This window comes from Choloepus didactylus, chromosome X, assembly GCF_015220235.1.
Source record: "Choloepus didactylus isolate mChoDid1 chromosome X, mChoDid1.pri, whole genome shotgun sequence".
Classification (NCBI taxonomy): Eukaryota; Metazoa; Chordata; class Mammalia; order Pilosa; family Megalonychidae; genus Choloepus; species Choloepus didactylus.
Genome location: NC_051334.1, coordinates 19445834 through 19472305, shown reverse-complemented (window position 1 = coordinate 19472305; position 26472 = coordinate 19445834). Strand labels below are relative to the sequence as shown.

The 26472-nt window shown below is 32.8% G+C and overlaps 1 protein-coding gene across 1 annotated transcript in view; it reads right to left on the bottom strand.

Moving 5' to 3' along the window:
* CNKSR2 (connector enhancer of kinase suppressor of Ras 2) overlaps window positions 1-26472 on the bottom strand; it is a 308883-nt gene that overhangs the window by 221819 nt on the left and 60592 nt on the right. The window contains 2 exon segments of the mRNA XM_037821616.1: window positions 5991-6078; window positions 17597-17799. Of these exon segments, the coding sequence (XP_037677544.1) occupies window positions 5991-6078; window positions 17597-17799 (291 nt within the window).

Genomic DNA, 26472 nt, shown 5'->3' with positions numbered 1-26472 from the left:
CACAATAGCTTTGAGATACATATGATCACTTCTGTTGATATATGGTGCAAGCAATTTATGGCTTATCCAAGATGAAATGCTTATGAAGCAATAGAGCTGAGTCTCAAGTATTCCAAGACTCACTGCCCCCTTCCACCCCCAGTCCCTTGTCCCAAGTATTCTAAGCTTCACCAAAACATCACCTTGCAAACCTATAGTTTTGTGCTCATTTCTTAACTAGTGACAAGCTAATGCATCATTTTTAAATTTGAAGTGAAAAACATAAAAATGTTACAGTAGGAATAGTTTTAGGTTGAGCTGATACCCATTAGGGCAGGCAAATGGCAATTATTTCAATGCTGACAAGATGTGCGTGGGTACCCGTCTCATTTTTCTGATTCAGTTGTTGACAGTGCTCTAAATGAAGCCGCAGTACTTCTTGAGGATTCTTTCCATTAAGATTTTAAAACAAGTTTCTCTTTTTGTCTTTAAGGTGTTATTATAACTAATCTTATGTGGGGAGGTATGTGTTGGGGAAAAGTGTTTCTTCTAAAAGACTTCAAATATAACTATCCAAATCCATCACAAGTGAAAATAAGTTAAATAGGCCTAGTAGATTAAACGAATTCCACTAAATCGTTTTTAAAAGAAATATCTTCCTATTCTAATTTTAGCATTATTTTAAATATAAGTGGCCACTATCAAGAAGCACTTTCCGCTTACTTCATAGTGCCACCTTTTTGTGTTAAGGAGGGAAAAAAAAGCCATTTTTGACAGTTTATTTTTAGATATTGATTATCTCATCCTACTGCAAAGGAAATAAAAATAATTAAAGTTGAGTGAAAAATAATTTGAAGCACAGCATATTTCAAAAGCGTAACTATCATAATAACTGTTCAGATGAGATTTCTTGAAAGCTTGGTAATAAATGCATGCCCTAGATATGATTTTTTTTTTTTTTTAGCTTTTATAAAGGGGGTTTATTTGGTTACACGGTTACAGTCTTAAGGCCATAAAGTGTCCAACGTAATGCATCAACAATCGGGTGCCTTCAGTGGAGGGTGGCCAATGGTGTCCAGAAAACCTCTGTTAACTGGGGAGGCATGTGGCTGGCACCTGCTCTGGAGTTCTGGTTTCATAATGGTTTCTCCCCTAGATATGATTTTTAAATCCACATGTTGCTTATTCAAATTGTCCTCTTTTACTGCAGTTTAAGTTTAATTCCTGACTTTAGATGCTTCATAACTTCCAAGTGAATACAGTGATTAGCATGTATATAATGGCTGAATTAGACCATTGGGTGGACATTAACTATTTGGGAGCTATGTAATTTAATATATAGTAAGTATTCATCGACACTGTGCTCTTTTTATCAAAGTTAAAGTAGCTCTTCTTCAATGGATGTAGCATTTATTTTTTTGTTTTTCTGATAACCCAAGTTTGTTTTAGAAAATGTGGAAAATACAGAAAAGTAGAGTCTAAATAAACTCACCCATAATTTCACTACCAAGAGAAAACATGTAACTATTTTATTTCATTATTTTATCTATAATGCTCATTCCTACTGCTATTAAAGGTAGCTATAGATCACAGAGTCCAGAGAAAAGACTTAAGCGTATCATTAAACTTGGTACCTAAGAGAGATAACGTCACATAATGGTAGAAAATTAATAGATTATTTAAGAGATGGTAAAAAAAAAACACAAACAACTAATATATAATGCCTATAATTAAATTTACTCTAAAGGATAATCTTTAAAAGATAATTTAATGTTTAAAGTCAAAATTATAACAATGGATTATGGGGTTTATAACCTATGTCTAGTTAAAAGATATGACAAAATGGCACAAGAGTTGTGAGAGGAGAAATGGAAGTATCTCATCATAATATTCTTATATGTGAAGTGGCATAATATTATTTGATGGCAGACTGCTAAGTTAAAGGTGTATACCATAAGCCCTAAAGCAATCACTAAAACCCATCTTATACACACCAGAGAGTTACAGCTAGTAAGCTGACAAAAAGGAGAAAAAAATGTAATCATAAAAACGATTAATTTAAAAGTATACAGAAAAAAAAGGGGGGGGGAAGGGAACAAAGAACAGAAGGAAAAAATAAAAGATGGCAAGATGGTATATTTAAACCCAACCATATTAATAATCATATTACATATAAATGGTCAAAGTAGGGAGAAGGGACAAACAGATGTGGAAAAATGAAATGTTTCATGGGTGAGGTGGCATTCTTTGAGGGCTTTAAAAATATGACATAATTTTAACAAGCAAAGATAATGAGATATACGAGATAATGAGATATATGCAATTTACATTCTGAGAAGGCCTCACAACATAAAAAGATGAAACTGCAAGATCTATTTTAGTAAAAATAAGTCATCCATATGAACTAGAGTACAATTAAGATACATGGAAGTACTAGAAGATAAAACTTAAGTTATGTTAAGACCATACATGGAGGCCTTTGAATTCCAAAGAGAGGAGTTTGTAATCAATGTGGAAATAAGTAGAAAATTGCTGAAAACTGCTAGAAGTAACCAGACTGATCAGATTGGAGTTGGGCTTTGGGATGACTAGTCTGAAAGTGACTGATTCTCTAAAAAGAATAATCAGAATGCCAAGAAGACAAGATTTAAGAGAAATTTGCACCCATTATTTTCCTTAAGGTATAACAAAGGACCTAGTTAAAGCAGATGTATTAAGAAATCAAGCCAGGTACAAGTTGGGATGGGGTGGTGAGACAAGAACCAAAACATTCATGTATAGAGGTTTTTGTTATGAAGCATCTTAAAGGAAAAACAAGGAACTGGATAGTAATGGGAAAATGAGAACAAGGTAGACGTAACTGTGACAAATGTTATGAGCTACTGAACTTTCAAAAACCACAGAAATAGGTATTGTAAAAGCAAAATGCCATTAGAAGGGCATGACATCCTCTACAAAAAAAAAAAAAAGTATATAAGGTGGAAGGTACAGAGGTCTTTCTATGCCTTGAGTATATTTGGAATATTTCAGTTATTGGGAGTAATTTTGGTTATTCTGCATTTAGTCAGGACTGAAGGTACTTAAAGTTCAACCAGTGTAAAGAGGTTGAACTTTTTAAAAGCTGTAACTTTTTCTTAACTTATAAATAGCAAAACATAAACCCATTACTGCCCTAAAGGAAGACTCCTGAAGAGAATGCTAAGCCAAATAGTGCAGCTGTTAAAAGGTCCTGTTGAGAGCATAAACAAGCCTTTTAGGGCATTATCAGAGTAGGATACGTTTTCTATGAAATAGTTGTCAATAGCAGGTGTTCATACATTCTGGAAACAAAAACTGAATCACTTGTTATTTAGATGGTAGGTTCTTAAAATAGTAGAGTGGGTAAGTTAGTCATATCTGACATAAACCGCATTTCCACCACTTCACGTTTCTACAGATCTTAAAATTACTTCAGCCATTCTTCTTGACTTAACATCTGAAGGTTAGAGTGACAAAGGTATGCTCTGGAACCTGTGAGTGCTAAATATAGAAAACTCTCCATTTCTGACTTGGTCCTATATTTAACAGTTAAAAGAAAGGTAACTTTTCTTTCAAGATCACTTTGTCTACCCCCTTTTGATATGGGAAAATATTAGGTATGTATGAATTAAGTGAAAAACAATCCCCTAATACTCTTTCAAGAATTTCAAGAAAAAGTATCATTGTTGTCATTCAGAATTTGCAGTCTTGGTTTATAAGGCAACAAAGTATTGGCCAGTTACTCAAAAGAAAACCTTAAACTGGTCATCCAGTTCCAGATGTTTGGAGGAGAAAGAAGGAATGAAAAACATCCACTTTCTGTCATAATTATGCTTGGAAATGAAATTATTTTGGAACCTGATATCAGATTGATTGCTTTCCCACATAATTGACAATAAATGAATTTCTCATGTAACAAAAGTTGTTTCTCACGTATAAAAAGTTCTCATGTATAAAAATAAACATACTTTTAATCCTTCCATTTAATTCCATATTTCAATTGTCTTTAGTCTCATCTATAAATGAAAAAAAACTTACATAATATATATAATATGGTTATAACAGACTTATCATATAGCAGATAACAGGCATTAATAATTTCATTACTATTATTGTTTGTTCACAGATTTCCACTGCATATCCAACATTAAGAGGCTATAAATGATTACAAATACTGTGTAACAGGTATGTTTAAATCAGGGAGAATTTCTTTCTCTCATATTAAAAGGGAAGAAACCAACAATCTGTTGTCCACATCCCAAATTTCTGGGAAAGTTTAAAACCTTTAAAAGAAATAGGATTTTAGAAAACAGATTTTTGAAGAAATGCCACAGTTAATACAGAACTATAAGAAAAACTACCCATGAATTTTGGTTTTGCTCTTTTACCTTGTTTCCTAGAACAATGTATGAAAATGAAAATCACCTGGAAAACTGACAGGCAGATTTCAGGGCCCTACCTATAGTAAATCTGGGGTGGGTTCCAAGAATCCGAATTTCTAACATGTTTCTACGTGATCATGATGCTGCTGCTCTGCCTAACACACTGGACTAGCATTGCCCTAGAACGTAGGCCAGCAAACTATGGCCAGTGGGCCAAATTTTGCCAACTACCTGTTTTTGCAAATAAAGTTTTAAGGGAACACAGCCATGCTCATTCATTCACATATTGTCTATGACTGCTTTTGTGCTACAACAGTAGATCTGAGTAGCTGTGACAGAGATCATATGGCCTATAAAGCCTTAAATATTTAGTGTCTGGTCATTTACAGAACAAGTTTGCTTAGCTCTACCTTAAAATACTACTTGTCTCCCTACTACCCAGTTGGGATGTATGAAATTCTTCTGATATCAAATATGAAGGCATGTAGTAAGGCTGTTAGGATACTTCAAAATTCATAAAGTGTTCATCATCTTCATGCATGTCTCTTAGACTAACAGCAAGCAATGAGTTGATGACTTCTCATTACCATGATACAATTCTGTTGAATGTCTGATGTATTCCACAACTAAAAGTCACAAATTTACTCTTCTGTCTATAATGAAAAACATCTTAAAACCTGCAGTTTCAGGGAAATAGTACAAATAAAATCTATACAGTGCAGCAGAAAATGTACTGAAGGAATTAAATCTATATGAATAAAATGTCTTGTTTCTTTGAGAATATATAGGCAATATAATAAAAGAGCAAGAATCCCTGTTAATGGATAGAGTAGAAGGATAAATTAAACTGTCAATTTCCCAAATTTATCCAATAATCTCCTGTATCATAATTTATCCTCTGCTTTCCAGATTTCTGCATCATTGGACAGGTTAACAAATAATGGCACCCTAAGAAAGAAACAGTAGCAATACGCTTATATGAGGCTTACACAGAGTGGTGGATGCAGGCCTCAGACCTCTCAGGAGAGTTTTGTTATATACTATTCAACTAACCCCAGTCCCTACCTCTAATACTTGTCTTATATCAGGCTTGATTCAAACATTTATATTAGCTGCTGGACATGTGAAAGCATTTGATTTGGGGATCCCTGGCTTAGATAATATTCAAAGCGGGAAATTAGTTCATATAATTAGATCACTATTACGTATATTTGTTTGCATGTATATGTACATTAAGTGAAACTATAGTTGCACAAACAAGACACTAATAGTCTCAGACTATCATGGGGTAGTTTAATGTTGTGAAAGGCAATATAGTTTAGTTGACATCCTGAAAGTATGAAACTAACAGACATTACAATTTTATTGTAAGGATGTCTTTAGAAGTTCAGGTTACTTTTTCTTCTTCTGGTAAATGAAACCCTTGTTTATTATGCTATATACATTGTTTTGCAAGAAATAATCACATATTTGGTTTCTTTAGAACCATCTGTCTTTGAATGAGAAATTACCAAACCAGTGTCTTATATATTTTCGGTTAAAGAATACTCCTCATTGTTGGAATAGGAAATAGCCAACATATTGACAGAAGAAAAGTCTGTGAGCTAATACCTGTTGCACGATTGTTGTTAATTCCAAGCAGAGCTGAATGACATTATTCCTTGTAACTGAATAATCTGTCACAGCAGCAAATGGTGATCTATAAAGAGAAAAGGAAAATAGTGATTAATATGAACAGTTTTTGAAAAGTTCCAAAACATAACAACCAAAAATAAGATTTTGAATAGTACGAAATGTTCTGAAGTTTACATATTGATAAACAACATTTTGGACCTTATTTAAAAAATGAGAGGAATGCTTAAATGAGTATTAAATTCAAGAAACATGTTTGCTTCCCATCAAATTTCTCTTTCTTTTAGTTCTTAATATTTAGAAGTTCTTTGGTATTTCTTACAAAGTCTCTTCACTACATCTAAAACAAAACAACAAAAAGTATATTTTAGGCAAAGACAACATTTAGCTAAAGTTTACCTTCGAAAGAACCAAGGTTTTGAGTACAGTATTTTCTTGAAATATTCATGATTAAGAGCTAGTAATAAGTAATCAGTAACAATTACTGAGAGCTTACTATATGCCTGGTACTGTTCTAAATGTTTTATATGTACTAAATAATTTAACCTTCACAACCCTTTTAAAATGGGCACTAGTATTCCCATTTTAAAGATGAGAAACCTAAGGTAAAAAAAGGTTAAACGATGTATCCAAGGCCACACAACTAGTAAGTGGTAGAGCCAGTATTCAAACTCAGGAAGTCTGACTCCAGAGCACCCCTCTCCACACCCAGTTTAACACTAATACACTGCCTCTGAACTTACCCAGTTTTTTATCTGGTACTAAACCTATTACAGATGTCACTTTTTTTTTCTATAATCCTTGCAATGTATAACAAAATAATAGGCAGTATAAACTAAAATTCCCCAAAATAGGATTTAATTAAGTAAATTAAGTAAATAATGCTATGATAGGCCTCTTGGGCATAAATTTTTGTTCATATTTCTAATTGTTTGCCAAGGATATAGTCCATGAAGTAGAATTACTAGTAAAATGCTATAAACATTTTTAGAACTCTTGATAAATCCTACAAATTACTTTGTAGCAGAGTTGTTATAATTTGTATTCTACCAGCAGTTTGAAAGTATCTGTTGAGTTACTTTAGAATGAGTCGTACTGTACTTTTTAAAGTATTTTTCTCTGATATTTTGACAGTCAAGCTAATGATGTTTTAAAATTTTAATTTATATGGTGACTATGTCAGTTAAATATTTTTTTCTCAAATATTTATAAGCAATTTGCGTACCTTTTCTGAAATGTATATTTATGTACTCATCTGTTGCGCTTTAGTAGTTTCTGTTATGCATATATTTGACTATTGTATTCATGTTGACCCTCTGCTTCTCATCTGTTTACTGCAAGAATTTTTTCCCAGTTTATCATCTGTCACATTTTCAAGTTGTTAATTTTTACAGTCAAAGTAAAAAAAAAGTATTTTCCTTTATATATATACCATATTTTTAGTACTTAGTCTTTCCACACTCAGAACTCATTTTTAGCCTGCATTTTTCCTAGTTTTCTTAAGGATTTATGTTTTACATTTAAGTAATTGATATATCTAACGTGATTGCTTTTTCAAGTTTTCACTTGAAAAAAAAATTAGTACCTTTAATTGTAAGTAGAAACCAGCTAAAAAAATCTATCCTGATGGAAGTGTTCTAAAACTGGAATGTAGAGATGGTTGCAATAAAACTCATGAAACTGTATACTTAAAATAGGTGAATTTTATAGAATATAAATTATGTCTCAATAGAGCTCTTTAAGTGAAATATGTAAAATATAAGCACTTTGGGAAAAAATAGTTAATTGACAAAACAAACACAAAAAACAAAAAAAAACTAAAGACCATTTTAGCTGCCCTGAAGCATAAAAATTGGCATTTTAAATTAAGAATTTAAAAATACTTCTGGCATAATTAGGAAAGAGTTTGGATTCCTAGGCTTGAAAAGGTCAGAATCTATTTATAAAATCTAAATATTTCATTCAAAAACCAGATGATTTTTCTATATAACTAATTAAAAGAATCTCATTTGATCTTCAAAATATACAAAGAGAAAAATCTATCAGACAGCAGATATTAATGCTTGGTATAAAGATTTTGGCTATACACACACATAAATAAGGATAGAAGAAAGCTGACAGACAGGGTTCCAATCTTTGTGGATCACCAAAGATGATCGCTTGGTCATGACTTAATGCTCACTGATGAGATAAAGAAATCGATCTCTGTAGAATAACTGACCATGACCAGCTCAAAAACAAAACAAAATAAAGAAACCCTGAACTAGAACTCAGGCAACTTACAAAAAGAACACAGAGACTCTAAGCAAAGGAAATTAAATTCATGGCAATAAAGTTTTTTCATGCCAGAAAGGAAAAAGAAAAAAGAAAAAAATTGAATCCTTGGCTCATCAATAAATGGCTGTTACGATAAATATCTAAATATACTATGTAAATATTATATTTTCAGCAACTTTCCTTTTTTAAATCCTCATGGATAATACAATGCTTATTCTTCTTTGTAGGGCAAAGGTTTATGAGCCTATATGAAATTATTCTTTGTACATTATTGTCAAACAAAAGCATTACATTTATGGAAAGATTATTAATGGTTCAGGAATCCTGAATAAATGAGAAGCATAAATAAGGAGAATCTGTAATGCCTTACAATTTCTTAGGATGGCACTGCTAAAGCTTCAGGGGAAGCCCATGAACCGTATCAGTGCTAACATCACTGCTCTTCACTGGAAAAGAGGTGCCAAGTGAGAGCAATGAGCACGTGAGAGGAAATAAGACCAAATAACAATGAGCTGCAACATCTGGCTGTTTTTCTTGGTCTCTGTAATTTTTTTTTCTGGTATAGAATTAATTTATTTCCTAAAGTTTTCTATCACGGAAGAGGAAATCAGTTCAACCATATTCTCATTTAAGGCAAAGTTTTCAAAGAAACTCATTTTGAACATTTTTACTGATGATAGTGTATAATGTGATACGTACAGTGATCTGTAAACCTCCAAGTATAGACTGATGTGACAAAGCCACAGAAAACTGCAAGAAAGATGAGGTGCGAAAAACAGCAGGATATATGTTAAAAATAGACAAGTAAACTGCACATTGAAAATAAACAGTAAAGCTACCAACTGTGATTCATCTCTGAGGCTTTTCTTCTGGGAAAGTCTGCTGTTTCTTTCAAGTCAGTATTTAAAATCGTAGGAAAAAAGGTATTTTGCTAGCCTTATATTTTATCTTATTTAAGAATTTAATGAGCTGGTCTTTGAAAATAAACCTCAGTTAAAGGAAAGCTCCATTGAAACTGGAATTTTTGTGAATTTCAGACATTTTTTCATTAGTAATCTAACTCTTATGCCTTAAATATTAAAAAGGTTTCTAATGATATTACAAGATATCTCATTGATTCCTTCAAAATGGAATAGTCTTGAAAGCTATTTTTAATGCAATTTTATTGAGGCAGATTCACACACCATACAAACCATCCAAAGTATATAATCACTGGCTCACAGTGTACATTCCCAAGATCAATTTTAGAACCTTTTCATTATTCCAGAAAAGAAATAAAAAAGAAAACCCAAATCCTCCCATATCCCTTACCACCACCCCCTGCCCCATTATTGATGCACAGTATTGGTGTGGTACATTTGTTACTGTTGACGACAGAATATTAAAATATTAATGTTAACTATAGTCCATAGTTTGCAATAGATACATTTTTTCCCATACACCCCTCTATTATTAACTCCCTGCAATAGTGTTATATATTTGTTCTAGTTCATGAAAGAACTTTTTTATATTTATACAGTTAATCACAGACATTGTCTACCACAAGATTCACTGTGTTATACATTCCAATGCTTTAACCCACGTTTCCTCCTGGTGACATACGACTCTAAACTTCTCCTTTCCACCATATTCACACACCATTCAGCACTGTTAATTATTCTCACAATAACGTTTGAAAGCTATTTTACAAAAATTAAATCTTGGATTTAATGCTAAAAAAGAGGGAAAAGAATAAATGTACACTAAAAATAGTAAAATAAACTTCTTTCTATAAATAAAATTCCATATAGCAATTTGAGGTATCAAGGCCAAAAAGAAAAGTGGTACTCTTATTTTGGTTAAGTGGCTACTTCGCTTTTGAAGAAAAGTGCCGAAGTGTAAATATTTATATGCTGCATTCCTAAGAATCACTCTCTCAAAATCCTCAAGAAATAATCAACTCCCAAAAGAAATGTAACATGACAAAGGAGCAGAGGAGAAATAACAGCTTTGGTATCAGACAAAAATAGGTTCAAATCACAATTTTCATATTAGATTAAGGGCTTTAGGCAAGTTACTGAATATCTCATATGTAAAATGGGGAAAACGATACCTGCTTTATGAGAATAAAATGAGTTGATAGAGTTAAAGCATCAAGTTCAGTATCTAGAACTAAATTAAAGATATTTCACCTATGCTTTCTTTTCCTCCACCTCCACCCCCACTTCAAGAGCCATAAAACAAAATTAACAATTAACCCAAAATTAAAAATAAAAACTGCAATTAACCCAAATCATATTGCTGTGCAAGCAAGTTCATACCAAATTGTCATTAAAAATTTCTTAATGCCAAAAAATTTACTGTGCTGTTTTTATAAAAGGGAAATCAGTTGTTTGGCATCAAAATAACCATATTTAACTGCCAATTTTTTTCATTCTTCAAACAAAGAATTATATGGTATTACATACCAAAGGAATAAACTAAGCTTAAATATCAAATGGTTGACAATATTTGATTGCAGTGGCCATTTCCAACCCTCTAAATTAAAGCAAATGTATACTGACAAACAAAATTGTTAAGAATTTTTGGTGAACATCATTTCTATGCTTTATGTTCTAAGTTCTTAGAAAACAAACAAAACTAAAAAAAGACCAGACACATTCTTACCATAGATAAAGTATAAAGACAGATTAGTTTTGCTCTAGAACTTAAAATGAAACAAAAATACTTAACTAAATTTATTTAAAGAAGAGGTAGGGATTTAAGTTAAAATTGTATAAGTCACTGACAAACAGATTTTGTTAGTGTTTAATATTATATAAAGGGAAATGAATTGTATATATACCTCAAATGGCTTTTGTGAACAAGATCAATGAAAAATAGAGTATTAGTGCTTAGAAGAGAACTTCAAATTCTGCAGGTCTTACATCCTTATTCCACAAAGAAATTAAAAACACTTAGAAGTCAAGGTTCAAGTTTACCCAGAGCTAGAAAGAGAACTGAGTCTCAACTCTTTCTCCCCTTCTCAGCCCTCTGCTCTATTCCACCACACCACAGTGCATTTCAATGGGATTCACCGTAATGGTCATGGAGAACACTGCTCTTTGGCTCTTCCAGCATTTGATTAATGTGTTTTGTTTCCTGTGGAAAGTCTGTAGGACACACTGAAACAAGGCAGCAGTGAAGTGTGGCCTTGCATTCTTGCTGCTACCTAGGAAACTTTTTTTCTTTGTAAGGAATAAGAATATAACTTAACCACACACCCACCAACAATATCTAATTAAAGTCCAGGCTATTTACAGTAATAACATTGAGTATTAATGGATTAAACTCCCCAAAAGACACAGAGTGGCAGAATGGATAAAAACAAAAATGATCCATCAATATGCTGTCTATAAGAGATTCACCTTAGACCCAAGGACACAAATAGGTTGAAAGGGAAAGGCTAGAAAAAAAGATATTCCATGCAAATAGTAACCGGAAAAGAGCTGAAGTGGCTATATTAATATAGGACAAGATAGACTTTAAATGCAAAAACATCTTGAGAAAGAAAAACAAAGTGGGAGGACTCACACTTTCTGACTTTAAAGCATATCACAAGGCTATACTGGTCAAAACTGCATGATACTGGCATAAAGATAGATATATTGACCAATGGAATAGAATTGAGATTTCAGAAATAGATGCTCATATCTATGGTCAATTGATTTTTGACAAGGCTGCCAAAGCCACTCAACTGGGACAGAACAGTTTCTGCAAGAAATGGTGCTGGGAGAACTGGATAGCCATATTTAAAAGAATGAAAGAGGGCTCCTATCTCACACCTAATACAAAAATGAACTAAAAATGGATCAAAGACCTAAATATAAGAGCTAGGACCATAAAACTCCTAGAAGAAAATGTATGATATCCATATGCAAAAAAATGAAATAGGTCCCGTATCTCACACCTTATAAAAAAATTAAGTCAAAATGGGTCAAAGACCTAAATATAAGAGCCATGACCACAAAACACCTAGAAGAAAATGTAGGGAAGCATCCTCAAGATCTGGTGGTAGGAGGTGGTTTCTTAGACCTTACACCCAAAGCACAAGCAATGAAAGAAGAAATAGATAAAAGGGACCTCCTCAAAATTGAATACTTTTATGCTTCAAAGGACTGTGTCAAGAAAGTAAAAAAGCAGCCTACTCAATGGGAGAAAATATTTGGAAACCACATATCCGATAAGGGTTTAATATCCAGAATATTTAAAGAATCCCTACAACTCAACAATAAAAAGACAAAAAACCCAATTAAAAAATGAACAAAAGACCTGAATAGACACTTTTTCAAAGAGGAAATACAAATGGTTAAAAAGCACTTGGAAAAACGCTCAACATCACTAGCTATTAGGAAAATGCAAACTGAGACCACAATGAGATATCATTTAACACCTACTAGAATGACTGGAATAAAAAACAAAACAAGAAAACTACAGGTGTTGGAGAGGATATGGAGAAATAGGAACACTTATTCACTGATAGTGGGAATGTAGAATGGTGCAGCCACCGTGGAAGACAATTAGGCAGTTCCTCAGGAAATTAAGTATAGAATTGCCTTATGATACAGCAATCCTGCTGCTAGGTATCTACTCAGAAGAACTGAAAACAGGAACATGAACAGACATTTGCACACCTATATTCACAGCAACATTATTTGCAATTGCCAAAAGATGGAAACAGCCCAAGTGTCTATCCACTGATGAACTGATAAACAAAATGTGATATATACATACAATGGAATATTATTCAGCTGTAAGAAGAAATGAAGTCCTGATGCATATGACAACATGGATTAACCATGAGGACATTATATTGAGTGAAATAAGCCAGATACCAAAGGACAAATATTGTGTTATCTCACTAATACGAACTAATTATAATAAGCAAACTCTTGGAGCTAAAATCTAGAGTATAGATTACCAGGAAATAGAGAGAGGGTAGAGAGTGGCAGGTTGATGCTTAATTTGCACAGAATTTTTAATAAGGTTGATTGTAAATGTTTGGAAATGGGCAGAGGTGATGGTAGCACATTACTGTAAGGGTAACTAACAACACTGAGTTATGGGTGTGATTATGGTTGAAAGGGGAAATTTAGGATTGTATATGTCACTAGAAGGAAAGCTAGAGAATAAAACATGGGACAGTACAGCATTTTGAACCCTTTTGTAGACAATGACTGTGGTTAGCTATACAAATATACGAATGTTCTTACACGAACTAGAACAAATGTGTGTCACTATTATAAGGTGTTAATAATAGGGTGGTATATGGGGAAAAATACAACTAATAAAAACTATAGACTATAGTTAACAGTAACATTGTAATATTCTTGCATCAACTGTAACAAATTGTTACAATGCCGAGTCTCAATAATAGGGGGATATAAGGAGTATGGGATTTTTTTTTTTTTTTGAGGAACGAGAATATTCTCAAATTGATTGTGGTGATGAACACACAACTCTGATTATACTGAAAGCCTTGGATTGTACACTTTGGATGGACTGTATGGTGTGGGAATGAAATTGTTTATTTAAAAAAAAGAAGTCTGGGCTACTTGTCAGTAAAACAAACAGCCTAAACATTTCACCTGGCACAGTTATATATAAAATCCTATTGCATTTAAATTGATCTCAGGACCTTTTGAAATTTAAATTAGCCAAGGAGCAGTTAAGATATTCATACAACCCATGGCAGAGGAGGAAGCAAAGTCAAGTTCCCAAATATAGAAGGGGCACTCATAATTTGCCTTTCCTTTTTTCATCACCCCTAAAAGATTAAGAAATTATGAAAAGGAGAAGTTAATATCCTACAAAACTATTCTGAACTACAAATCATTTCATGGAAAAAATTTCTTCAAAGAGGAATCCTCACTTAACTTGTAACTCCCAACCAACCCATGCAATCCAGTTTTCATGACTTCTAGGTAAAAACAAAGTGTTGCTAGTAAAGGCAAATATATCCTGATTCTCTAATCTACCACATGCTTTTCAGTCCTTGACTCTACCTAACTTCTCAGCAGCATTTGACCCTGACCACTTCCTCTTTTTTCTAAAATTCTTTATTCCCATTGCCTCTATGACACCAATGCTCAACTAATTCCCTCCTACCTCTCTGATTATGCCTTCTTATTTTTTCTAATAAACTAAACATCCAACCACCTCTCAAATGTTGGGGGTCCAAAGGATTCATTCTTTATCCACTTCTCTTCATTCACTCAAAAAGTATTTACTGAGTACTCACTATGGGCCAGGAACTGTTCTAGATAATTGTGGGATCAGTGAACAAGGCAGACAAAAATCCCTGCTTTCTTGAAGTTCACATCCTATAGAGTAGTCAAACAAAAACAATAAGCATAATATATAATAAACTATATTGTGTGTTAGAAGGTTATAACTGTTATGGAAAACAAATAGAGCAGGGTAAGAGGAATCCATTCTAATACACTCTTTAGACCATCATATTAAATATACCCATGACTTTAACTATCACCTATATTTTAGCTATTCCCAAATCTCTATCCAAAGACTACATTTCTTCTCTGAGCAACACCCCATATGACCATTTCACCTGAATATTCTACAGCCATCACAAATTTATCATGCCTAATACTGAACTCAATACTCATCTTCCACCATAACCCATTCCTCCTATCTTGATAATAGCACCACTGGGTCTGCCAAGTCAGATACCACTTATTCATCCTAGATGTCTCTTTTTCCTTATTCTCTAGATCTTATCTGTCACTGAGTCTTAATTATGGGTGTAAATATTTCTAACATTTTTCCATTCTCATTGCTGTTTCCCTAATTAAAAATCTCAACAAATAGCAGTGGAGAAGATAGCTCTGGAGTCAGAATGCCAGGTTTGAATCCTGGCTCCACTACTTACTTCCCTTCTGGTTTTGAACTTCACCTCCCTAAGTCCTAGTTTTCGTATCTGTAAAATGAGGACAACTCTCCTAGGGTTTCTTTGATTAAATGAGTGTGGCTGGAGGTATTAGTGCCCAACAAATACTCTCATCATCAATGTCAGCATTAGAATCACCAGCAGCAGCAACAATAACATGACTTCTAACTGATTTCTCTTCTTCTAGCCTTACTCTTTGATCTCTCCTGACGCTACAACCCAAGTAATCTTCAAAATTCACAGATCTGAACACACACGGACCCCAAGCAGCTCCCACACTGCCTTTATTGTAAAGTCCAAATGCCTTACTTAGCATGGTAAAGAATTTTTTTTCTTTTCTTTTTTTTCTCTTTCTTTTATTTGCAAAATTTTGGCTTTTAAAGCAGCATCATTGTAGTCAACCAGCCTGCAACTAAACTTTTCTGTGAAAAATCTTCAAAATATAAGCTTCAGTTTCTTTATTCAATTTATTAAAGTCTCAGTAGAAGATTTTAAAGTTATTTCAAATTGTTCTTTTTGTTTCCTTTCAAGAATGTACTTCATTTTCATGGTCAAAATGTCAACTGGCCTTTGATTTAACTGACCACTGGTATGATATAACACAAAATAAGCATTGTGAGAAGCTTTGCAGCAATGGAAGTCAAATAGATGATTTAAATTATTTATTTCAGGACTTTCGTCATATTTTCTCTTTCTATGAAACAAACACAAAACATTATTGATCGCCTTCATGGAGTCCTATGTATGTGTTTTTATACGTGTATGCACAGATATGTGTTTCTAGGTGAATAGGTATTTATTATTTACCAAGAGGATCTTATTAGATGTTAAAAGTAATGCCACCACAAAAAAATTAATAATACAGTAAGATCTCAGAGACTAATATAGCACTAGAAGTCATTTATGAAATTTTATAAATAGCCAACCTGTCATCAAGAAGCAAAAACATTCTCTCATCACTCTATTTACTTATTTATTAACAAATACTATTATACTAACAAATACTACTGTAAAAAGAAGATATAATGGGATTTACTGATACAAATATCAAAGCTGAGCAAATTTATAATTATAGGGCAGTGATAGTAAAAGAACATATAATTAAAATCAAGTATGTGTTCTTCAAGCTTTCTGATTACGGGAAGCTTCCCAAAGTAAGTGTATTTCATTACTTAGGGACTAAGCCATATTTTAAATATATTTTCCTCACTGACCATTAATGAGAACTTGTAGAATTTATATATTTAAAATGCGATTATTTTAAATAATTGTTAAATGCTGTTTAGACAATTATGAGAATTAAATTTTCATGATGTTATAGTGCAAAAGAATCATGCTGTCCACGTATTAATTACCAAAAAGCCAATAATATACAGCTTTGTGTTCAGATTTGGAGACATCACTTTATGTTATATGTTAATATTAATATATATAAATTTAGACAATATAAAATTTAGCAAAATTACCTTAACTTTTATATTAAAAATACAAATATTTTACTTTTACAATAATACCTCATAATTTTAAAAAGTCAAAAGATAATACTGAGCTATACGTCTATCCTACTGACATTTATTCATGAAAGAATTCTGGTAAAATCATGCATTATCAGAATTTTTTTTTTAAGAGAAAGAAAGAGTTATTTAAAATTTTGATTATTTAACTGTTATAGTATAGTATATGGCCCTTACAAAAAATTTTGAAAATAAAGTTAGAGAGCTTTGGTTTTTTTAAACTATTGTAATGTTTAATCATGTATAAAATTTCAATCTTTTTTCATTTAATATTATGAAAATGTTTATATTTTGTGTGTTCCAAGACAAATGAAATTTAACTAAACCAAAACAAATTTCTAAAAGTATGTTTATGATATCCAGAGCTGACTGTGCAATGTGACTAATAATAAAGAATGAATAAGGCAAGGGCAAGGAGACATACAATGCATGCTATGAAAGTGTCAGTGTCTGATACTTAAAACAGTAAATAGAATCCTAATAGTCAGTTCCTTAAATATAACTAATTAGTAAAAATAATAAAGAAAATCAGAAGACAAAGCAGAATTATAAATTCTGTTATTAATACTGTTTATTAATATATTTATAAAGTAGCATTATAAAATCCTAATATGACTTTGCTTATAAAGCAGCAAAGGTATTTTGCAATTCTTAGGGACTAATTATTGACTACTTGTTTTGATATCAAATTTTACAAAAGATTAATATCTATTTGATGATGCATTATATTGTGGTGTTTCATAATTAGACATTTATTACATATTACTCCTCCACCTGTCCATATCCTTTCACAAGAAAGCATGAAATAACATTATATTCAAACTACTGTCTGAGGCGGGGTTATCTATAAAACATGTGGAAGACTTTACCTGTCCCACTAGGCAAGCAGACTCTTAGCTGCTCCAATCAGATCCACCACAGATGTCAGAAAGTCACTTGGCAATTTTCGGCTCGTCCTCCCATCATAATGGCCACTCCTTCTCCTTCCTGTTATAAAATTCTGTAGATTTTTGGCAGATGCATTCAACTTGTGAGAAAGGGTTTTTAGATTTTCTGTTTCCAAGCCATAATTCTGAATTATAAAAAAGAGAGAGAATAAATAGAAAGTCAATGTTTTATATATTCATTTAAATATTTACTGAGTATTTACTATGCATGGGCAATGGGTCTACTGTTACAAATGACTAAGATAGGATTTTTGCCCTAGAGGAGAGGCTACAGTCAGGTAAGGATTTAGGGAGATGTCAGATAAACAAATAAATACCAAAAAATGTGTTTTTAAGTACTATAATAAGATATGAGCGCAGAAAGATGAGGTCATCTTATCTTGGAAATATGCCACCCAAGACAGCAAGATTAAAAGGATTCAAGAGTTTCTTAAAAAGATAAAAAAAATACAATACCTAAGTTCATTTACTTGTGAAACTAATTAGTAGCAACAGTTATTTTTGAGTATATATTCTATTAGCATATGCATGGTCATGAATGTAGATACTAGGAAAAAGTCTGCTTATCCGAAGTGAGAAAAATAAGCACAACCCAACAATGATATGAAAAGCAAGAAATAAATCACATGCAATAAACTTTTTTCTGTGTCTTCTACATAACTATTCATGTAAGAAGAATTTTTTAATTATATGTCACCAGGAAAAATTCTGCTTCCCCAGAGGAACAAATATATTTTCACAAATTATGAAACTAAACTTAATTTTAACTTTTGTCATGGCTGCTTATAAGCTCACAGTCAAACATAAAGCATAGCTAAAGCAATCATAGTAACTTTTGGAAACTACCATATTTGTTTTCCTTTCCTGGGACTCACTTTTCAACTTCTGTTTATATTTATTATTTTACTATAAATATTTTGTCTACAAATTATTGCAGAAAGGGGTTATAAGAATATAAACATAATAAACCTTTTTACCATCTTCAAGTAAGAAAATAATGTACACTCCCTCTCAAATAAACCTTACGGAAAAATTTAGTAAGTTAAAATTAATATTAAAAGCAGCTAATTGTGAGCAGTAAAACACCCCTAAGAAAGGATGGTTAACCTGATCAAAGGATGATCTTAAACAACATACATGCTATGGGCATGTATATTGCTGTCATGTATAAAATTAATGTATTATTGCCTTACAGAATATCATAAAACCTAAAGAATGTTTGAATTTGATTGGACCTTAGAGTCTACCACGGTACGATTTGCTTTCCTTTTTACACTTGAGGAAACTGAAGTATATGGAAATTCTGATTTTTTTAAAAGCTTTTCGATTCGACAGAGTTCAGAATAGGATTGCAAGACACTTGCCGGGACGGATGCCTCCACCATCCTCCAGCATCTGTATTCTACTCCTGTTCAAAGCAGGGTGGTGACAACAAATGAAGCAAAGTGGAAGATAAAACACTGGGGGAATGAAAAAAGTGAAGAAGCAAATGGCACAATGTATTTAGCTATATTATTAAGTCAACAACCATTGGATACCTACTTTAAATGAAATTTAGGCATTTCTTTTTGGGGTAATTAATGAAAAGAGAGGACTTAGTGGAGAAAAAAAGAGGGGGGGAGAGGATTGGATGCATCAACATTAAATATCAAGTTATATTATGGGTGTTACCACTAAAGATTTAATAGTGATAAAAGTTTGGTGTTCTTTGCTGAGAATTTATGTTTTTATTAACAGAACACTCTTATTTGGAATCACAGATTTTTTTTTTAAAACATAGTATACTGAATTTGGAATTCACTGCTTAATTTGAATTGCAATATTCCTTTCAAGTTAAAGGGTTTTGGCTTGTGTTAAAATAACATTCTAGGCAAATCTATTGCATCTAGGCAGGGACTATCTATGAAACATTTGGGAGATTTTATCTAGTGTGCCACTATATAATGAAGGAAATATTTTTGTAAGTTTATAAAAGATACTCTCTAATGACTAGATAAGAGCCATTCATAATTATAGCAACTAAATGTATAGCATACTTGTGAAGTGCTTGGAAGTATTTCCATAACACTTTTTCCCTGTTAAAGCATTTTCCTTGAAGTTCAACCATGTTGGCACTTTTCACTTTTGTGCATTAGTGATTTTAATGGAAAAACAGTTACTTACAAAGTTTAAGAGTGTGTAGAGAAGGTCAAGTTATAACAGTTTATTAAAGAGGCACCTAATTAATCAATCTAGTTATTGACCTTTCACACTGCAGCCATTAGCCTCCATAAAAGATTAATTTATTTGTCTCTATATAACATTAGGCATCTCAAATATTTTATTAGAAAAGGTAAAAATAATTTTAGAGATACAAATCCTTTTATAAATAAAAATCTGAAGGCAAAGTAAAAATACTTTGAAGTCTTCAAAATTCAAGATATTAAAATTATTACTTTTAATACAATTCACTAGTCATCTTGAGTTTTTTTTTTAATAACATGTAATCCACCTTATTTTTAGATCTGCATTTTAAACTCCAAAATTCTTGAATAGAAATTTCAGTATTTCCTTTGCCAAAGTTTTAGATTAACATTTTCCAAAAGTTTTAGTCAAAATTTTTGTAACTCACGATTCTGCATTCCTTAACTTTATATTGTTACCACTTCTCCACTTCTTCCTAAGAACTCTGTATTACTATATCTGAACCACACACTACATAGGATAGCAAATGATCTTTCTTATGTATGTCAACATATGTCCAATTAATATCGTATCTTAGGAAACAAAGGGGAGGATTAAATCAATTTATTTAGTTCTGAATTTTCCAACCTAGAAGATTCTCAATCACCTAAGTTTGATTTCATCAAACTTTGTTAACTATGCCCTCTTTTAAAAAAAAGTAACTTTTTTTGTGTGTTTTTCATGTGTTTCTTTAAAATCCCTCCAAATTCAAAATAAACTGAATATTGTGACAAAAGAAAACCAAAATAATTTTTGAAACTACACATATTATCCCAGGGATTCTGTTAGTTCTTTGCTCTTTTTCTCAAAAAGTTCTAATGTCAACAAAAGTTTAAAATATGGCCCGTGAACTTGCTCCTCCTATTTCTTGGCTAAGGACAAAACCAACAACCCTGTGAGTAGTATTCACACCTTTAAAAAGATAAGGTAAGTTTTCTCCTGTGCTCTGGGCTTGATTTTCACCAATTTCTATGTAATCCTATTTTAATAAAAGAGATGGATTAATTGACCTCTTAAGTTAATTTTTACCAACACAATTTACAATTCTAAGTAGCTCATAATCAATTACTGCTAACACAGATATCTTCTTGCTCTTTCATGAAAGCAGATGGTTTGTTGTGACTCACTAAGTCATCAGTAAATCATACTCTCTTGCCTATCATTTAAAGAATCTAAAAGTAAATGAAGTGCATCTTTGGTTTTAATCACGGGTATACAGATGAGAGGTACTGCCTAAACTTTTTAAAAATGCAGGTTTCCTGATTATGGATTTATTTTTACTGGCTATTCGTGGAAAAGCTAGGTATTAATATTGGTATATGGAGGACTACATCAAGAAAACAAAAATTTGGGCATTGAAACACACTTAACTATTTTCTTCATCTTATAAGTTATCCTATTTGTTCATATACTTGGCCATTAACATGTCTGCCAGAAACTAGTCATGTCTCGCGACTATAAACACAGCCAGTCTAGTCTTAATGAATTGGTGCTAAGTTCATATTGGTTTCCTCTTTCAATTAGATGCAAGCAAACATATCAAAGAAAGAAATGAACATTTAACATTTTAAAAAATGGAATTGGCTATATCTTCACTAGTGGCCAATTCTCACTAAACATTTAACTAAAAATATTCAATATTGGCACCACATATTTTAAAATTGTCAATGTTATTTTATTCAGAGCTCTTAATTTGAATGCATCATGGAGCAGGTGTATAAGATTTATAATGCTTTTGCTTTATAAACATGAGAGAGCCCTAAAAGGCTTGCCTTAATGATTTTTTTTAGAAAATAAATTATTTTGAGATGAATGAGTCTAGCAATTATATTTCAAAGAAACAACACCTAGCAATTGCAAACATCAAAATTTTCATGCAAAATGTCTAGTAAATGAAAAGTGCATGAAGAATGAAATGAAAACTGTTCTTTTCCTGTCATAAGTGATTCAATTATACTTCTCAATAAAAGGTATATTGTCAGAACATAAATAAAGGGCTACATATTAAACCATACATATTTTATTTATGCTTTTATTCTTTTGGTTAATATATTTTGCTCTTTGTTTAAGCATACTAAATGACAGCATAATAGCGTGAAAGAGTTAATGCACTTCTAAATCATGAACAGCTTACTTCTTTCTAGCATAACATGGTGCAAACAACATAGTTAGTACTTAATAAACATATGTTGCATGAATGAACAAGTAACTAAATAAACCTTTAATTTTCATCAGCTGCCATAATATTTTTTCCCCATCAGTACTAATTTCAAAAAAGGCAAATGAAAATACCTATAGCACAGCTTTAAAAAAACAAAAGGAATTTGGTAATTTTTCTGTGTCTTCATTACATTAGAAACAGAAACTTCAGAGTCAGAGGCTGTGCAGGCAAGAGAAAAAATTACACCTCTCTGGAGAAAGGCAGAGAGTTTCATTCCATCAAATAACATTAACTTAACAACCTCTATACACTAAGCACTGGGGTGAAAGCTGAAGATAACTTTTCCCCAACTATTTTGTCTGGCAAACTTCTACTCATCCTTCAAGGACTAATTCAAATCTCAGATACACTTCCTGACTCTCTCAGCAATGTCTGTCATTTCATTCTGCACTCCTCTGGGACTTTCTTTAAATCTATGTTGTCGTTTAATGAATGCTGCCTTCCAACTGAACTGTACACATCTCAAGAACACAGACTATGTCTTTTTCATGTTTGTATTCCCAGTAGTAGGACTGTCTGAGCATTGTAGTGGATGAATACAAAAATTGTTTTAAGAAGTAAATATAGTTAATGTGGGACAGAGTAGAAAGGTCAGTAGAGACATTAGTTTCAGAGAGACAGGACACAGTTCCCACTCCCAACAGCACAACTCCTGATTTTATAAAAGTATTTCAAAGTGAATCAGAATTCATTGCTCAGAAATTTGCTCTATATTCATTGGAAAACATTTGTTGCATAAATTGGAAGATATCTGTACATCTAACCTACTGATTTAGAGCCATTAGGAAGCAGTGAAAAGGAAGTTTAATGTTTGACTTCTCTGGGGAATATGTCCCAATTTATTGCTGAATAAAAACAGAAAAAATGAATTCAGCATTTTGATTTATTTTTTTTTTCCTCTGTTAACTCCTAGAAGAGCCCAACCATATAATGAAGTTTTTTGAAAAAAAAAAATGATGTAAAACTAGGGGGGCTTAAACCCAGAACTGTAGAGGGATTAAAGCTCAGCATATTAAAGGATTTACCACAGTTCATGGCTCAAATTTAGAAATGGCGTTGATGCCATCCTTCTAAGTAAGTTTAGTTCAGCAAAGCCTTGTGCATGGGCCAAAGTCCAAAGACCACAGGTTAAACTTTTTTTTGACACTGTCAATTATCATTCTTCTTTCCTTCCTCAAACTGGCAGTATGGGAGCCCAGCACATGAGTGGTTCTGAGGAGCCCTGTTTACGAAACATATTCCCTGGACTTTAAGCTCTGACACACTCAACTCAAACAGGCGACTGCTACATCAGGTGCCAATCTCTAAGCCACTTCTTTGCACTGTCATGGCCACTCTGACTCAGATTTGAAGACTAGCATGCTAAAAACACTGTGGACTATTACCTCACCCTGAGTACTATCTTTTGTTCTCAGTAATGATTTCTGAAACCTGATTCAGATAAGGGATAAAGTACAAGCGCAAATTCCAGTCTTAATTGATTTCTTTTATCTCTGGAATGGTGAAATAAGAAGATCTTCAAACTATCATGTGAAAAATGTGGGAAATATCCTTCACTCTCACTTTCAAAAAATATTTATTGAGCATTCACTATTGCCAGGCATTTGTGCTACACATAAGGTGTTCAATAAGCATAGTCACTTTTCCCACACAGCTTACGGTCGAGTGGAAGAGTCATTAAACATGCACTCAAGTATATAATTATAAAATGAGATGAGGGTTAAGAAAAGCAAAGATGAGGGAGTGATCAAGGAATGTCTCTTTGAGGAAGTGACTATTAAGGAAAAAGCGAAGTATAAATGGGAGGTGCTATTCAACCAAAATGGTTTTGGATTGCAGTTTTCTTTGGAATCTGTTTTTGGCCAGGTCTTTTTTTTTCCTTGCTTATCCTATTGGCTTTCAGTGAAATCTGATGACATAATTGATACTCCTTAATGAAAATCACACTCCCCTTTGCTTTTGTTGTCTTCATGCTTTTCTGACCACTCTGGAAGTCTCCTCAGTAGACATCTCTTCCTTTCCAATTTGCATGCAGAGCTGCACCCTTTGTTCTTTATATTCTATGGACCCTCCCTGGGTGATCTCCTTTTTATGGATTCAATTCCTATATCCTTGAGAGTCCCAAATCTTTATCTTCAGCCACTTCGGAGTGCCAAATTCATATGTTCAACTAAGGGATATATATCTCTTTCTGGCCAAATTCATATGTTCAACTAAGGGATATATATCTCTTTCTGGATTACACCTCAAATTCAACAAATCTAAAGCTCAATTTATATTCCCAACTATTATCTATTCTTCTTTCCGTTATTGCCTATCTTTGTTACTGCACAATCATTTATTCTGTCTCTGAAGCTAAAAGGATGGAGTTGTTCTCAACTTCTTCCTTTATCTCATTTCCCATATTTAGCATCTATTCCTGTTGTCACAACCTTAGTTCAGGCCCTGCTCATTGTTTACATGGATTATTTCAAACATTTCCTGAGAGTTCTCCACATCTTTAGTTAATTCTCTCTCCATTCCATCATTCTCACTAACATCGATGACCTCTTTAAAACAAATATTTGATTGTTCTTTGATGATTCTTCAATGCTCACTTTAGGAAATACAAACTTCTTTGTATTTCTTAGTTAACAATGACCATGACAAATAAAATTCATTTTTATAAACCTTTTTAAAACTTTTTACATTCAGATTTTGCCTTATACATCTTTGTTTTACATTTTGTAAAAACCAGTTATTTTACTTTAGGACTAAACCACACACTTAAATAAGCTTATTAAATTTTAGTCAGCATTGACTACAACAAACAAAATTCACTTTTATAAACTTTCTACCACTTTCTATATTTACTCAGATCTTGTCTTATATATTTCTGCTTCTCATTCTGTGAAAACTAGTTATTCTATTTCAGGAAAAAACTACATCTTTCTCTTTTTTTTTAAACAAAGCATACTTGCATACTTTACATATTTGCATATTTTAAGTTATTAAAAAGATTTTTGAAACTGTCTTTAAACATCTTACAAAATATAATTATTCTTAAAATAAAGTTTCTCAAAATAGTAACTGTGAGAATCCCGGGCCCCCAAGTGTCTTGAAGACTGCACACAGCAGTTTGCTTGACCTAGAACAGTTAAAGGTTTGACGTAATCTCCTTGTAAAATCAGGCCTCTGTGCTAAATGTAATGTGTAACTACCTCCTCCCTGAGATTCCCTGAGATACTGTTATCTACAAAATAATCTCTAATCCTCCCCTCCTCCCTGTTGACCACAATCAATCCCTCCCTTTCCTTGCAAGACCCCCACTCCGGCCTTATGCTCTCTTACCCATCGGAATGTAGAGCCCTTATAACCAGCTTGTTCAGGCCCCCAAAGTGTGGAGTATTTCCACGTTGAGCTCTGAACCTGCTGCCATTCAGAGCAGTTCCTGAATCCATTCAGAGAAGCTCCTGAATTCAGGACAACATGACTCGACTTCCCACCCTGTAGGTAAGCCTGAGAATAAAAGCTCATATCTCAGAACGCGTCCGGTGCTTTCTTTAGTTCTTTGGCTACAAAAGCCCTCTTGGGCCAATGACAGTAACTTAATTTCATTAAATACAAACTTACATTTTTCACCATCTTAAAGTTCTAATAGATATAATGCTAGCTTATTTTATCAGTAAACTTGCATAAATGTAGGGAGAAGATAACCAAGTAGAATAAAATTGTATTTGTTTGGTTCAAAAGTCATCACAAAAATAGGAGTAGGACTAGACTTTGTCACTGCATTTTTTTTTGCAGTTGTATTTGCTTTTATTCTTTTTTTCCCAATGGGGGTTAAAAAAATTTCTGTTTTCATAATATCCCAAAATTATGAACAACCTCAAAAGCTTACTAACTATCAAGCTCTGGAAAATATACTACAATTGTTTAATTTGTCCTAAGCATAAATCCAGGGAAACTTTTCCATAGCTCTCAAGGACATTTTCTTTTATTTACTGAAATTTGGCAATTAGATATCATTCAATTATCCCATCCCAAGGCTATTTATGTTTTAATAATGATTTGTTTACTGCAGCTACCATTGCAAAGGTATTATTGGGATAAAAAATTTTTAATTGGGGAATTCTCTCAGAAAAACATGCCTATCTTGCAACATTTCCCCTGTGCCCACCATTCCTGATCTTCAGACCCAGTAGAAAGAATTCTAAACCAAACCCACACTTCCCCCATCATTCTGCACCCAACTCTTCCCCCATAGCTGTCTTAATTGGTTCATTCATATGTGGTCAAAGTTTAAGAGGCCCTGGGGGCAGGCATAGGTGAGACAGAAAGAATGAAGCCTGGTCTAATGAATATGGTTTAAAGT